Source organism: Elephantulus edwardii, unplaced genomic scaffold (genome assembly GCF_000299155.1).
Source record: "Elephantulus edwardii isolate Elephantulus edwardi_28Jun2011 unplaced genomic scaffold, EleEdw1.0 scaffold00186, whole genome shotgun sequence".
Classification (NCBI taxonomy): Eukaryota; Metazoa; Chordata; class Mammalia; order Macroscelidea; family Macroscelididae; genus Elephantulus; species Elephantulus edwardii.
In genome coordinates this window covers 5,398,718-5,413,051 of record NW_006399936.1, presented here as the reverse complement: position 1 = coordinate 5,413,051, position 14,334 = coordinate 5,398,718, and the positions used below count along the sequence as shown (strand labels likewise).

Here is a 14,334-nt window from a genome sequence, read left to right as displayed (position 1 = left end):
GGTTAAGCACTGATTCCCTTTTGCTCCCAATGTTCTCTTTAAAAATTTCAGTCTAGTGAACTAAAAGTTTCTCCATTTTGGCTGAAAAAAAATTTCTCTCCTTAGTTACATTATGTCATTTCTCTAAATATTTAATCAAAATAGGCTGCAATTCTTTGCCATATGCAAAGTCTTTTTTTAAAGTTATTTTTCTGGTAGGCTGTTCCTCATCTTGAACTACAACTTGAAATAGAGAGGGAAGGAAAGAGGAGAAAAAGAAAGGAAGAGATTTGAACATAGCATTGTTTCTTTTATTTTCTGTAGATCACAAACATTAACTAGTGACCCAAAACTCTTTGGAAATAGAAATACTTCCTAAAGTGCTCAACATCAAAATGTGGATTTCTCAAGAACAAACCAGCAGCCACAACCATAATAACTGGTTTTCGGATGTCACTTTTACCAGCTGAATAGGAAAATCATTCTTCTTTGCAAAGTCAGCTATTACTCAGTTCCAACACCACAGAAATACAACGCATAGGTAACATGAAGACACCCCCATATTCAAGACTCAAAATCGCTGCTGGGATGGGTTTGGATACTGACTTTCTTCAAAGGACTTGAGCTAAACATAGTAAAAAAGGACACTTGGAATAACTGCACATTTAAATGGGAAAGAAGATGACACAGACACATTTCTGGACAAATATGAGCAATTTGGTTTAATTCAACATTTTATGATACTAGTTATTGGATGAAGGGATCCAGGGAGGCATGATTGGGAAGGCAGTCCTGGTCTTCAAGTGTGTCAGTTATTTGTTGATAAGAAGACAATTCCCAGGCTACACGCTTACACAAGACTCCTGGGTTCCTTCTTTCTCTTGATGGGAACTTAGGACTCCCATGAACCAGAGGACTAAGGGTTACAGGATCTATGTCATCTTCTGATGGCTGGCGTGGACTTGTCCATCTCAGGAACAGCTTAGTCTGAGGAGGAATTGACTAGCTTTTCGAGTTCTTTGGGATGTTTTGCCAGGACATAGAGGAAGCCACCCATGGCTCCAACAGCTGCCGAGGTGTGATAGACAGAACAGTCATCTGGGGAGAGAGAACGTTCCCCTTTAGTGAGTGCTGGGGGCAGAAACCTTTATGGGCCCTTTCATAGAATACCAGTCCCCTGTAAATGTGTATCTACAATTAATGCAGCCCGCTTTCTAAGCATGTACAGTGTCGTTGGTGGATCTCAAAGCTTCCTTTGGCTGGGTCCTCCAGCTCCCGGGAGTTTGGGCTATGAATGATTTCTTCCTCTGGGGAGTAGTCTGCAACCCACCACGACTTCTTCACTTGCCCCCTCCCCAAATGACTCTCAACAGCCATCTGAGAGTTTGTTGTACTGTGGTGGCATCTATGGTACTAGGATACTGGAAAACTATGACAACAGTCCCACCAGACAGGCCAACCCATCTCCCTCCGATTGCCCCAGCCAGAGGCTGGAAGAATCACTCACAAGGCTTCCCAAAGCTTCCTTCTCTTGGGATCTGCCAGCTGAAAATTTCCTGCAGCCACTGCATTTTGTAGAAGTCGATGTATCCAGCAAATCCACAGTACATGACTGTGAAGACAGGAAGAGCTGCTTCCAATCTACCCCCTAGACTTAAGGTCTTTTCTTCTACCTAGGGCACCAAGGGGTCACCTGCCCCCCCCCATGAGCATCCCAGGGGGCAGCATCCACAACACCAGATGGAAGAAGCAGCCCAGTGTTCTACTTAAAGGAGCAGTGGCTCCTGTGTTTGTACTCTGCCTCACGCATAGGGTCATGAAGTAAAAGAATTTGAGCACTAAATCCAAACATGTGAGCATATCCCAAATTGTTCACGGGACATACTTACACTAGAAATGTATCTCTTGTTTGTCTGAAATGCAAATGGAATTTAGTCTTAAACCCAGGTCCCCTGTTTGGCCACAACCTTAAATCATTCAGAGCTGTCTATCAGTCAGCTCATTGTCAAGTTTGTCCAGTGAGAGCAGCCATCAATTTAATGCCAGTGGAGAAGGCACCCTCCATGTCAGAGCTGCCAGATAAAACACAGATGACTCAGCTGCCCTGTGGTTTCAGATGAACAGCTGAATCACTTCTTACACATTAAAGAAGAAACATGAAAGCCAAAATCCGTGTAAGGAAGAAAACTGTCAGAGGTGGGAAATACACAGAATTTCCACCAAAACAATCAGTAGAAAGTTGAAAGGCCCAGTAAAACAAGGCAGCCTCTCTGAGTGCTGGACCACACCAGTGTCACTATAACTGTATCCCAAGCAGTATCTGAAATAGACATATACAAAAAATCTTGGTGTTCATCAGAAATTCAAATGCACTGGAGACGCTGGTACTTTTACTTGTGTCAAGAAACCCTACTTGTGTCTACGTATATGCACACAGGCAAGAGTGTGCGCATGTACATAGTATGTGTGAGTGTGTTCTGTTCTCTTGCCCATGCTTATGTGAAAGTGTAGGTTTCTGTGTACATGGATACATATGTGTGTTTGTGTGTGTGTGTGTGTGTGTGAGACCTATGCTTGTGCTCTCATAGACATGCTTGCATTTGTATATTTCAATTATCCAAATAAATGTGGGGCTCACTCACTGTTAGTCATGAAGAGGCCGTGGTCAGGGAAGGTATAACCATTGAGCTCAGCATCCTGGTTCATTTTCATCATGTTGGCACAGAAGAGGTCCATGTAGTGCTTGTTTCTTTGGAACAGGTCCCCTGAGCATTCGAGCTGGGAGACACACACACCAGAAGACAAGGAAGTCAGTATTCATGGCCGACACTCTGCAGTGGTTACAGGGAAAGGTTTGGGTTTTAAGGTGGTTTGCTACTTGGCTGCACCGGGGGCAGGCCTTCCTTTACTCAGGGTTTTCCCAGCACCACTTGCAACTTGTTTGAGCTCCATCACTGTAGAAATGCCCTGGGTCAGAGGGAGCTGAGTTCTAATCCTCCCTCTACTACTCACCAGCCTTTGTGGCCTTGACTCGATGAGTTAAGCATTCTGAGCCCTGACGCCTAACACTGAGACACGTTCTGAAAGTATTGTTTGTTTTAGGATCTTCAGATTCAGAGCAGATCCTGGGTAGGGTTGGTCCCAGACCAATGATGCCAGAAGTACAGGAGGTAAAAGTTGATTGCCGTTGAGTCGAGCATGACTCATATGACTCTATGCACTATGTTGCTAGTGACTCTACGAGCAAAAGACCTAACGCCTTTCTCTAACTGTCGTCATTTCTCCAAGTTCATGGAATTTCCAGAGGCATGTGGTTCAGGAAGTGGATGCCCTTCCTGCTTCCAAACCTGTTTTACAACTGGGAGCGCCACCAAATAGTGTCCACATTGGGAGGTAAAAGAAGCCTCTAGAAACTCTTAGAAACAAGTGCCATAAGCCCTGGCGGCTCTATAATGTAAGGGTTTCACTGCTAATTGCAATGTAGGTAGTTTGAACCCACCAGCAACACTAAGGGAAAAAAAAAAAACAAACAGGCAGCCTTGAAAATTCCGTGGGGTCAGATTTACTTTGTTCTCTAACGTGCTTAAGAGTTGGACTTAATCATGGTGGGTTTAAAACCACCTCTATGTACAATTTTCAATCTATTGAATCTATTCACTAACTCAAACACCTTATAATTCCATTTTATTGCATTTAGAGAATAAAGAATACATATCGCCAAAAAATAGACAAACAAAAATTAGAACGTGTTGGCTTTGGTTAATAATTCCTGGACACAGGATAACATATTTTAAGGGTAATTATAAAACTTATCACTTTCATCTATAAATGCAGTTATATAGTCATACCTCAGAGATACTGTGAGTAGCAGAAAACCACGCTAAAGCTCATATTGTTATAAAGCAAATCATGCAAAATGTGAAGCCTCACGGTGAAGATGAAAGTTACCTTTACAGTATTTTGTAATTTCCTTAAGGAGATCTGGTGATGTCGTGTATTACTAGGTGTAACGCTAACTCTAACATTAGCAATCCGGACCCACCAACTACTGGATGAGAGGAAGATGGACATTCTCCTCCCATGAAGATTTACAGCTTCAAACCCACTGAGGTCATTCTGTGTCAGAACCCATGTGATAGCAGTGATTTTTTTTTTAAGGGAGGAGAAAGGAAAGGATAGTCAATTATGACTGTAGTAGCATCACGGAAAAAGCCTGAAACGTTCTGAAAAAGTTTGAAAACATAACACATAGACACAAACTGAACACATGCTGTTAAAAATAAATAAAGAAAATGGTACCAATGGAGTAGCCCAATACTGATGGCCACAAACCATCAGTTTGCAAAAATGGCAATATCTCTGCAGTCAAGTTCAATAGAGCAGGAAACCTACAGATATATTTTGAAAACTACTGTTATTTAACAAAGTGGAGCTCCAGGTGCCCTAGCCTGGCTTCCTTTCATGGTACCGAAGATGTGAAGCTGGACTCGGCTGCTCTGAGCCTTCATGCCACAGGGGAGAGCAGAGACTTGAGTTGTGGGATTACCTGACACATTCTGTTTTATTTTGTTGTGATTCGAGCAAAAGATCACACAGAAAATGGATTTTTTTTCATTCACTCATTCATCCACATTACCTTTTATAGTGTTAATAGAATATTAGCAATGTAATCACACTATCCCACTTCTTCCTTGCAATTCTCAATTCTATTAACCCTTTTCTCTTAACTCTTCTTGACTTTAGGATGTTGTCCTTATGCAAATGCTGCCTTGTTATTTACTGCAAGCAAGAAGGCTTCCCTGATGAAATCAGTCACTTTATAGTCTAACTAGGGAGCTCTTCTGGCTTAGAAGTAAGGAATTGCGTTGTTAGAGCAGCAGTACATGGTTCGAATCCACAAGCTGCTCTGCAGAAGGAAGATTGCCAATCTCCTCCTCGGGTGATTAACAGCCTCTGAAAACTTGATGGAGGGTCAGCGATGGGTTGGTTCCGACTCAACAGTACACAACAAAAACAGCCTGCCTACTGTTTGACTGAAAGTTGAGCCATGGGGCTGAGTTTTGTTCCAAGTTCTAAGGCTGACTGAGGGTCCTAGTCTCAGGAGTTCACTGAACCTCTATCAGATCAGTAAATCTGATGTCTTTTATTGTTTTGTTTCACATTTTCCTTCCCTCTACCCAGGAACTTCTGCTGTTATCCCTTGTAGAGTGGTCAGTGGTGGGAGCCAAGAATCATCCAGTTCTTCTGATCTCAAGGCCCATTAGCATCTCATAGACCACAAGGAAAACATTCTACATCCTATTGCACTGAGTACCAACTGGGATCTTCAAAGCTTAGGGCAACCATCTAAGTAAGATGTTAACTATTGATCTCTCCCTGCCCAGAACAAAGAAGAGGGACAAAAGCAAAGACAGACACAAACAATTAGTCCAAAAGACTTAGAGAACATGGCAACCTCAACCTCCACAATCCTGAGGCCAAAATACCAAAATACCTGTTCCTTTTAATTCCTCAAATATTTTCACCAAGTAAAAAATAAAGCTAAAACAAACCCAAACTCAAAACTCCATAAGGGAACCAGATAATTTACTTCTTTGTCATTTTCAACACAATATCACCCTGGAATTTGCCAAGAAATTCCAGGATGGGAGGGAGGAGTTTTCAATAGAAAGGAAGGTAAAAATTGTTGTCATCAACCCAATTTAAAACAGTTCTGACTTGCACCTGCAATGAGTTCAGGTATATCGGAGCACAGCTGCCCCATAGGATTGTGTTTTTCATTTAGTTATTTCCCCCCTTAATTACATTGTATTTCATGGAATTGTTCATATGCATTGCATTTTATATAATGAATTACTATTGATCTAAGCCAAATATTAGCCTGTTTTTCTGAGTCCCCTTTGAATCTTTCCTATTCCTTCACCCTCTAGTCCACCCACTAAAATCTGCTATCCTAGTGAATTCCAAAACTCTTCCCTTGTTCCCACCTCCGTCTCCTTCTCCCCTTCCTCTTTTGGACGTGTATACACATCTTCTTACTAGTTATCCTTCTCTTTTTACAATAACAGCCTTCCTAAAAGTGTTTTCCCTTAGAAGACTATTAGTTCACTCGGGAGAATGCTCTCTGGATTCTCCTATGTTGCCAGGTCTTTCCCGTGAGACCGCTAAGGTTGAACATGACCGCTCCAACACTTCAGTTACCAGGGAGACACATTCATCCTTTGCACCACCAAGGACTACAGAGTGTCATTAACTTTGTGCCTGTAAGTCAGTTCCAACTCACAGCAGCCCTACATACAACACAATGAAATATTTCTTCGCCCTGTGCCATCCTCATAATCATTGAGAGGGTCTGTTTTTCACGTATACTTTTCTTTATCCAACTTGATGCTCTTGCCCAGGTTGGAGGGACTGGTCAGTCCTTCCTGACAACATACCAAAGGATGTAATAGTATGGATGCCGCACTTGGTCCTAAGGAGCATCTTGACCATACTTTGGGGTTGTTCCTTAATTGTGACTATCAGGCATCTAATAATACCCCGAAACTCAAGCTCATTGCCATCAAGTTCATTGCCATCAAATTTATTCTAACTCATAGCAACCCTCTGAGGCTGTGAATCTTAGCAATAGAGACTCCACCTTTCTTGCCTGAGACCACCTCCTAGTGGATATGAACCACCTGAAATGCACAGTTTTTAAAAAAAATTTCAATTTACTTAATTTTTAATTTTTTTTTTCATGTTATACTGGTTTCTATACAAAATTCATAAAGTTCATATACATTGTTTTTCCACACTGGATCTCTCCCCTTTCCTTTACCCATTCCTCCCTCCACCCATCAAATGATGTGACTCTATGATTAAGCCCCTCCCTCCCCTCCTTGGATCCTCATACTTGTTCTAGATTAATGGTCTTATACAGTATTTGTCCTTACGAGACTGAGTTAGTTCACTCAGCATAATGCTCTCTAGTCTCTCCCATGTTAGGTAGTAATTTATGAAATCATTGTTCCTGCAATCATTGCTCTTGCGTGCTGCATAGTATTCCATTGTGTGAACGCACCATCATTTCTCAATCCATTCTATTATTGTTGGGCCTTTGGGTTGTTTCCATGTTCTTGCTATGATGCACAGCCTTTTGCTGAGCAAAATGGCATGCTATGGATCATGTCACCAAGATCCTGCACCACCAGTCCCTTTTAAACTTGCCTTTTCCTTCCCGGGGCTGCAGCCAGCCCCCCACTTACCATTTTGGAGAAGAGGAAGTAGCGCAGCTGGTAGGAAAGGTAGTAGTTTGAGGCACCAAGTTTAGTCACCAGGGTCTCGCAGGAATGTGAGCAGCTGCAGGACCAGTCCTCATTGATCCTGAGAGGAGGAACTTTCAGGTGTTAAAGGGAAGGAATCCCAAAAGAATCTAAGGACATGGAGCTTTTCCAATCCCCCTGCACCTTCCCTGAGCACGAGCCTAGCCTAGTCATTAACTCACCTGCCCCTTCACCCTCGAAACTTCCAGACACCAGATGGCATAAATATGGGCACCAGGCGAAATATAGACATGTTTATTTGACTCTCTTTTTTTCTCCCTCTCTCCCCCTCTCTCTTTCATTCTCTCTCTCTGTGTATGTATGTGCACATGCATGTGCACAGAGGAGATGACCTGGCAAGGATTTCACGCATGGGAGGGAGCCCTGAAGAACCTGAAATGTGACACCAGGAAAGGGGCTGGAGATCAGGTAGGAACAAAAGGGGAAGCAAGGGAAGCTAGGTTGGATGCAGAGAGCAAGCTTGAAGGTTTTGGAAAGGGCGCTCTGAATGAAGTGTGGTGTCCCTGGCAGGGAGAGATCTGGGAGACCCATCAGAGGGTCTCTGGATGGAGGTCATAGGTTAGTGTAGCTGTACCAGGCTGAATAAAGTGTTGGGGATTTGAGAGACAGGCAGGCTATTAACTGGCTGGTTCATAGAGGAGTGCCAGGAAAGGGGTGAAGTGGATGTTGGGACTCCTGGGTCTTGGACCTGGTCTGCCCAGAATCCCGAGTTCAGCCTTGGGAAGTTGTAGAGCCACTGTACCCCATGAGAGGACCCACAGTTTAGGGTTTGCAGGTTACCAGAACATTCAGTTGTACCCACCTTGATGCCAGCAGCTCCACTATGCAATTGTCCCTGACATCTAACACTTTGGCGTCTTCATGGTGGATCTCATCGTAGATCATGGAGGTATTAGTACGGATCCACTGACAGGGAAGCTGCCAGAACCCAGGCTTGAGGAGAGGGTGGAAAGCTGGCCAAGAGCAGAATCAAAGAGGTAAGTCACAGGAGCAGTCATCAAAAGGCCGAGAAGTATAATATACACCCAGCTCAATGTCTCCTTAGCACCAGGAGCCAGCACTGGGAAAGAGTACTGGGTAGAGCCTTCGCACTCCTACCGTTTGAGATCCAATTGTGGGGTAACTAATTAGCACTCTCATTCCAACTCAAGCTCAGGGCAATGGAACTGGTTGTCCCTCCACCCTCAGGTAGCTTGAGACCCTATGCCAGGCCTGCTCTGAGCTCCTAACTTCTCCTCCTGGGAGGCCATTGGTTTTGAAACAAATGTGTTCCTCAGGGAACATAATTAATTAAAAGGAAAAAAAAATCAGGAATGTGTCCCAGTGGTGTTTTAACTCCATGTTATACTGTATGCCATTGAACCAGTCCTGACTCTTCTAACAAACCAGGGTAGAAAAAAACTGCCTCCTACTTTTTCAGTGGCTATAATGTTCACATAAGCAGATTTCCATGTGGCTTTCCTGAGGAACCTCTCATAGATCTTAACCACCTACCTGTACGTTAGCAGCTGAATGTTAAACCATTGTACCACCAGTGCCTCCAGCTTTGACAAAATCCCTAGTAGTCTATGGAAACCTAATAAGGAGGAGTAGATTGCTTTTTAGACTAGACTAAGGTGCCCTTGACCCAAGCCATAGTCTTTTCAATTGCATCCTCTGTGTCTGAAAGTTGGACAGTGAATAAGGGTGACCAAAGAATTGATGTCTTTGAATTGTGGTGTTAGCAAAGACTATTGTTGACTATACTACAAATATAGGGTTGCTATGAGTCATGTTCAACTCAACGGCACTTAAAAACAACAACAAACATACTACCAAAGTATTATTGACTACACTATCAATTATTGACTACAACTATCAAAAGAACAAACAAGTTTGTCTTGAAGAAAGTGCAACCAGGGAGCTCCTCAAAGTCAAAGATGATGAAACTTCTTTCCACATACTTTGGGATACTGTAAGGAGCATCCTTAGAAAAGACATCATTCTGGAGAAAGTGGAGAGTTGGCAAAAAAGAGGAAGAACTTTAACGAGATTCAGCTGCTAATCCAAAGGTTGGAAGTTCTGGTTCATCCAGACTTTCTTCAGATGAAAGACTTTTTTGTTTCTGCCAAATCAATCCACCGCTGAAAATGCAATGGAATACAGTTCTCCTCTGTTACCCTTGCAGTCAGTCACTGTAATTTGGGGCCTAGTTGACAATAACTTCCCGTATGACAACTACCCAGGTCAGAGTTACAGGATGGGACCTCATGTATGGTAACTGGAAAGAACAGAGACATTTTTTCTGAGTACTTTAGGGACTGGAGATATGCCAGAGGATGTTAGTCTTTTCAAGGCAAATGATTCCTTTTCCTTTTAGATATGTCGAACACTGGGACAGAGCATTGGTCTCAGATGAGGCCCTTGACACTGGAGACAAGATACTCCTTGCTCTCCAGCCATCTGAGTGGGTGAGTGAGTGAGTGAGTGAGTGGGGCCATCTCAGCTGGGGTCAAGGGCAACTGGACCTACTCTGGGATCTTCTTGATATTCTATATGATCCCAATTCTCAACTTCTTTCTTTCTTCTTTCTTTCCCTTTCATCATAACTATTTAATATATATATGGAGAAAACAATCTGAGAAGTTGGGGTTTTATGCAGAATAATATGGTATTAGTAGTGGAAGAAGACTCATCAACAGTCTATGGTATGCAAATGACAATCTTTTCTGTAGAGAGTAAAGACTTTTTAAAAAAAGCAATTACAGATTCAAGTAAAGGATTTAGCCTTCAGTATGAATTATATCTCAAAAGAAAACAACAAACCTCCGTCTTGGCCATGTTAAAGTGTTGTTATGTTGGTTAAAGTGTTAAAGTTATGTTGGTTAAAGTGGTGGATCAACATGGCTTTCTAGGCATCTCTGGTTTTCGTTACCTTTAAACATTCCCTACCCCACTTTATCGGTAGAAGTGCGGCTATATGTGTGAGCTTACCTTGTACATATGTGGGTTGAAGCAGCTTCAGTTTGTTGATGGATTTGCCAATAAATTTATCCAGCTTCTCAATCAGCTTTTCTACTTTCTGGTTCAGTATCCGAAACAGGGGGTCCTTGATCCAAATCTTCTGAACAGCCTTGAGCTCCACTGTGAGGAAGCACAGTTCATTCCGCCATTGATGAGGGGGGTGAGGGGCGGGGAGAAAAAGATGTACTAAGTTACTATAGTTATTATTAATATGTTAAGTTGAAATGAGTTCTGGTGGCATATTCTACAGAGAGTTACATTGCTAACCCAAAGGCCATGTTTCTCTAGTGATTTGGACCCACAAGCTGTACTTCTGGAGAAAGATGGGCAATCTCAGAAATCCAGTGGAGGGTCTGCTATGATTTGGTTCTGACTCCACAGAAGTGAATTTGGGATGTTGTTGTTGCTTGTTTGCTATTGGGTTGAACTGTGTCTCCCAATGAAGGTGCATTTAAAGCTTACCTGGAAATTCCTGTGAATGTGACTTTCAGGGGTGTAATTACATCCCTACCTCCAAAAATTATACTCCAAATAATCTGTGGGGGCTAGAATCCAAACTGAAAAAATGTTATTTTTGCCATGTTAATGAAGCAATATTCATGCAGAGTGTGTTTCGTTTCATTTAATCTATTTCAAAACAGAAAGGAGATTAAATAAACGTGTAAGTGGCACTTCCTGAATTCTTGCTTTTGGACTTCCAGTCACCAGAGTTCAGAACCACCGTCTATAGAGCTCGCCATGGGTCCTAGCCAACTCAACGGCACCTAACGACGTCATAAGGTAAAATAACACCTGAAAGGTCTCCAACACATGCTCACACTGGATCACAAGTGTAGTGTTTGTCCAAGGTTGAAACTCAAAACATAGCAAGGGAGAAAATGGAGATATGAATGAAAAGAACCACAGAGAGAGAGTGGGAAGAGTGATGACACAATGTGGGGATTGTAATCAATGTCTTAAAACAAGAAATGTATTAGTGAAAAGTAAAAGAAAAACAAAACAAAAAGCTTGCTGAGCATCTGACAATTAATTGACTCAAGGGAGGAAAAACGTTTCCTATTCACTACCAAGATGCCTACAGGCCAGTGGGCACCTAGCAGGGGTAGAAGGGAAGGCAGAGGGGTGATCAAGTGGCCAGAAAGAGGGGAGAGCTGAGGGGGAGCATCCCCACAGGGCTGAGAGGGGGAGAGGTTTGGAGGGCAGCTTCGCTGACACACAGCTTAGTGGGTGGGCAGGCAAGCATTAAGAAGGGGCTAAGAAATTCGACCAGCGAAAGACCAAACCATGCCTGATTTGCTTACCCCTGACCACTTCGGAATAAAGCATGGAAGTAAATGTAGAATAAAAGTCAAAATCATAAAAAAAGGCCAGGCTTACTGATCTCACAGTGACGAGTAGACCCTGCTAGACACCTTTCGACGCCTTTCCAGTTTAAAACGGAAGCCAGTTTTAAGTGGTGAATTTACAGCCAAACTTCCAAACCCATAAAGTGAATGATAAGACAGTTGAGGAGGTCGCTCAGCACAATCCTGTAAGAAAGGGCAACATCTTCCTTCCACAAAGATCAAAAAGCTGCCAGGGGCAGGAAGAAAGAACGTATGGAAATATAGTTTAGGGAGGAAGTGGGAGAGGGGCTGAAATAGCAAGGGAACTGCAACCAAACAACAGAACAGCATTACGTACTACTTGTTGAATGGAAAATTCATTTGCTCTGCAAACTTTCACCAAAAATTACAAAAATAAAGAAAACTAAAAACAAGAAAGAAAAAGTAAAGACTACTGATGATTAAGGTATACTGACAGGAAGAGGTCCTGTGCCCGCCACATGAGCTGTCCTGTGCCAGAAGTCAACCCTGCCCTCAAGTTTATGGAAGGACATCAAAACTAAAACCCGAAGTCCTTGTCACCCTGTTGACTCCATTTAACAGGACCTTGTAGTGACTCTATAGGACAGAGTAGAATTGTCACCTGGGTTTAAAAGACTCTGAATCTTTGTGGAAGCAGACTGCTTTATCTTTCTCCACTGAAGTGACTGGGGGGTTTGAACTGTGGATGTTTTGGTTACCAGATGAACATTTTTACTATCATAGCTCCTTTGAAAAAGAGAAAAGGAGATAGTCAATGCTTCATATTATGCTGTTGTTGTTGTTGATTGCCTTCGAATTGAGCACGACTCATAGGGACCCTATGAACAAAAAGCCCCTCTACAACTATTGACATTTATCAAAGTTCATAGAGTGTCCAGAGGCATATTATTTAGGAAGTGGATGCCACTCCTGCTTCCATATTAGGCTACCCATCAATTTATGTCCTATTGCTGTTGTTACGTTATGCACTGTTAAGTCAGAATGGACTCATATCTGACCCTCCAGTGGGTTTTTAGAGGCAGCAAATAGCACTAGAGGAAAGTTCCCAACTTCCTTTCACAGATCAGCTGGTGGACTGGAACTGCGTACTTTTGCGTAGGCAGTCCAACTTTTTCCCGCTAGGGCACAAGAGCTCCTTATGTGCACGACTGGCAACCCAAAGGTTGGAAGTTTAATCACCTAGTGGTATCCCTGAAGATAAGCCTTGCAATCTGCTTGAGGTCTTGAGGGTCTCTGCTGGACAACGTGCACCACTGTTTTGCCAGGGGGAGTTCCTGTCCCATAAAACCCATTGGGAGCACACGCTCTTTGGCCCGCCTTCTCACCAGTATACTCGAAGGATCATCCCACGGGAAAAGAATAACTTTCAACGCTTGTGTTACCTTTAAATCCTTCCTACATCTAAGCACAGCAGGCCCCCAGAATTCAATGGGGTCGAGCCCCTAGGGTCAAGCCCAATAGAGTCTGATTTCCATGGAGTCAAGCAGGCTATTCAAATGCCAGGTGGCAATCTTCTCTCACGGTTACAGAATGGGACAGGGTGGCGTGTAGGTGATGTTCCACCCACCTTGCAGGATCCTGAGGGATACCATATCATTCACTTCGGTATTCGTATAGTCTTTCTCCAGGAAGATGACAGCTTGCTCTAAGGAGGACAGGATTATAGAGGAGACGACGCCCTTCATCTCTGGGGAATCTGGTTTGACAAACGAGGAGGACACGCGTGGTGATGAGGTCATCAGCAGGAGCAGGAAGAGCAACCTCATGGTGGACCTGGCTCCCTTCCCGTCACTTCGAGAAGTCAAAACACTTCTGTAAAGAGAAGCTCTGCTCTGGCTGCTTTTCATGCTTTACTTTCCTCCACCTCCAACTACTCCTTTTTATCCTCTTCTTTCTTCTCCCCCTCTTCCTCCCCCTCATCGCTCGTCTTCTTCTTTCCTTCCTGCAGGCATCAGACAGGAGGCTGAGAAGAGCTGACCCTCCTGGGGTAGCTGGCAGGCCAGGACACCAGAGAGGACTCCACGAAGGATAGCAGCAGACGGCTAGTCTTCCTATCTTCTATTAGCACCCTGTTCATAGTGATAGATATGTTTGAGTCTATTGTCAAGGTCATTGTGTTAGTCCATCTCATACGTGAGATGAAGCTCAGCATATTCCTATCTTTGATCTGGGAATCCTTTTGACCCGATAGTTAAGATGCGTGAGGCTGAGTTGGCCACCTTCAGGCTGTTGTTATCTTGGGCCATGGAGTTAATTCTGAGTCATCGAGAACACATGTGTTACAAAGATGAACAGCTCAACAGGATTTGCTAGGGTGTCATATTTTTCCCCAGAAAGGAAACCTCGTAGCTATGTGGTAAGCAGCTTGGCTGTACGGAGTTGTGCTGCTAACCCCAAAGCAGCACTTCTCTAGCTGTTAGAATCCATCCACTATTCCAAGAACGAAAAATGAGCGATTTCGTCCCATGTCATTGATAGTCTCTCAAATCCCTCTGGAGGGTCAACCAGGAGTCAGTTCTTACTCAATGGCAATGAAGCTGCTTTTTGGTTTGTTGTGTTCTAGTTAGCCAAAAGGTTTGAAGCCACAAGTTTGCTTCCTAAGCAAATGGTGCTGCAATCTGCTTCTGTAAAGATGCACACTTTTGAAATCCTCTGGAGCA

General features: G+C 43.3%; 1 protein-coding gene across 1 annotated transcript; it reads right to left on the bottom strand.

Moving 5' to 3' along the window:
- Nucleotides 1-2,613: 2,613 nt before the first annotated feature.
- On the bottom strand, nucleotides 2,614-13,440 carry LOC102872232 (UPF0764 protein C16orf89 homolog). The gene is made up of 5 exons (XM_006896639.1): nucleotides 13,242-13,440; nucleotides 10,278-10,427; nucleotides 8,107-8,257; nucleotides 7,227-7,344; nucleotides 2,614-2,757 (listed from the first exon to the last, which is right to left on the bottom strand). The coding sequence occupies exons 1-5, from the start codon at nucleotides 13,438-13,440 to the stop codon at nucleotides 2,614-2,616; spliced, it is 762 nt and encodes a 253-aa protein (XP_006896701.1).
- Between the last annotated feature and the right edge of the window lie 894 nt (nucleotides 13,441-14,334).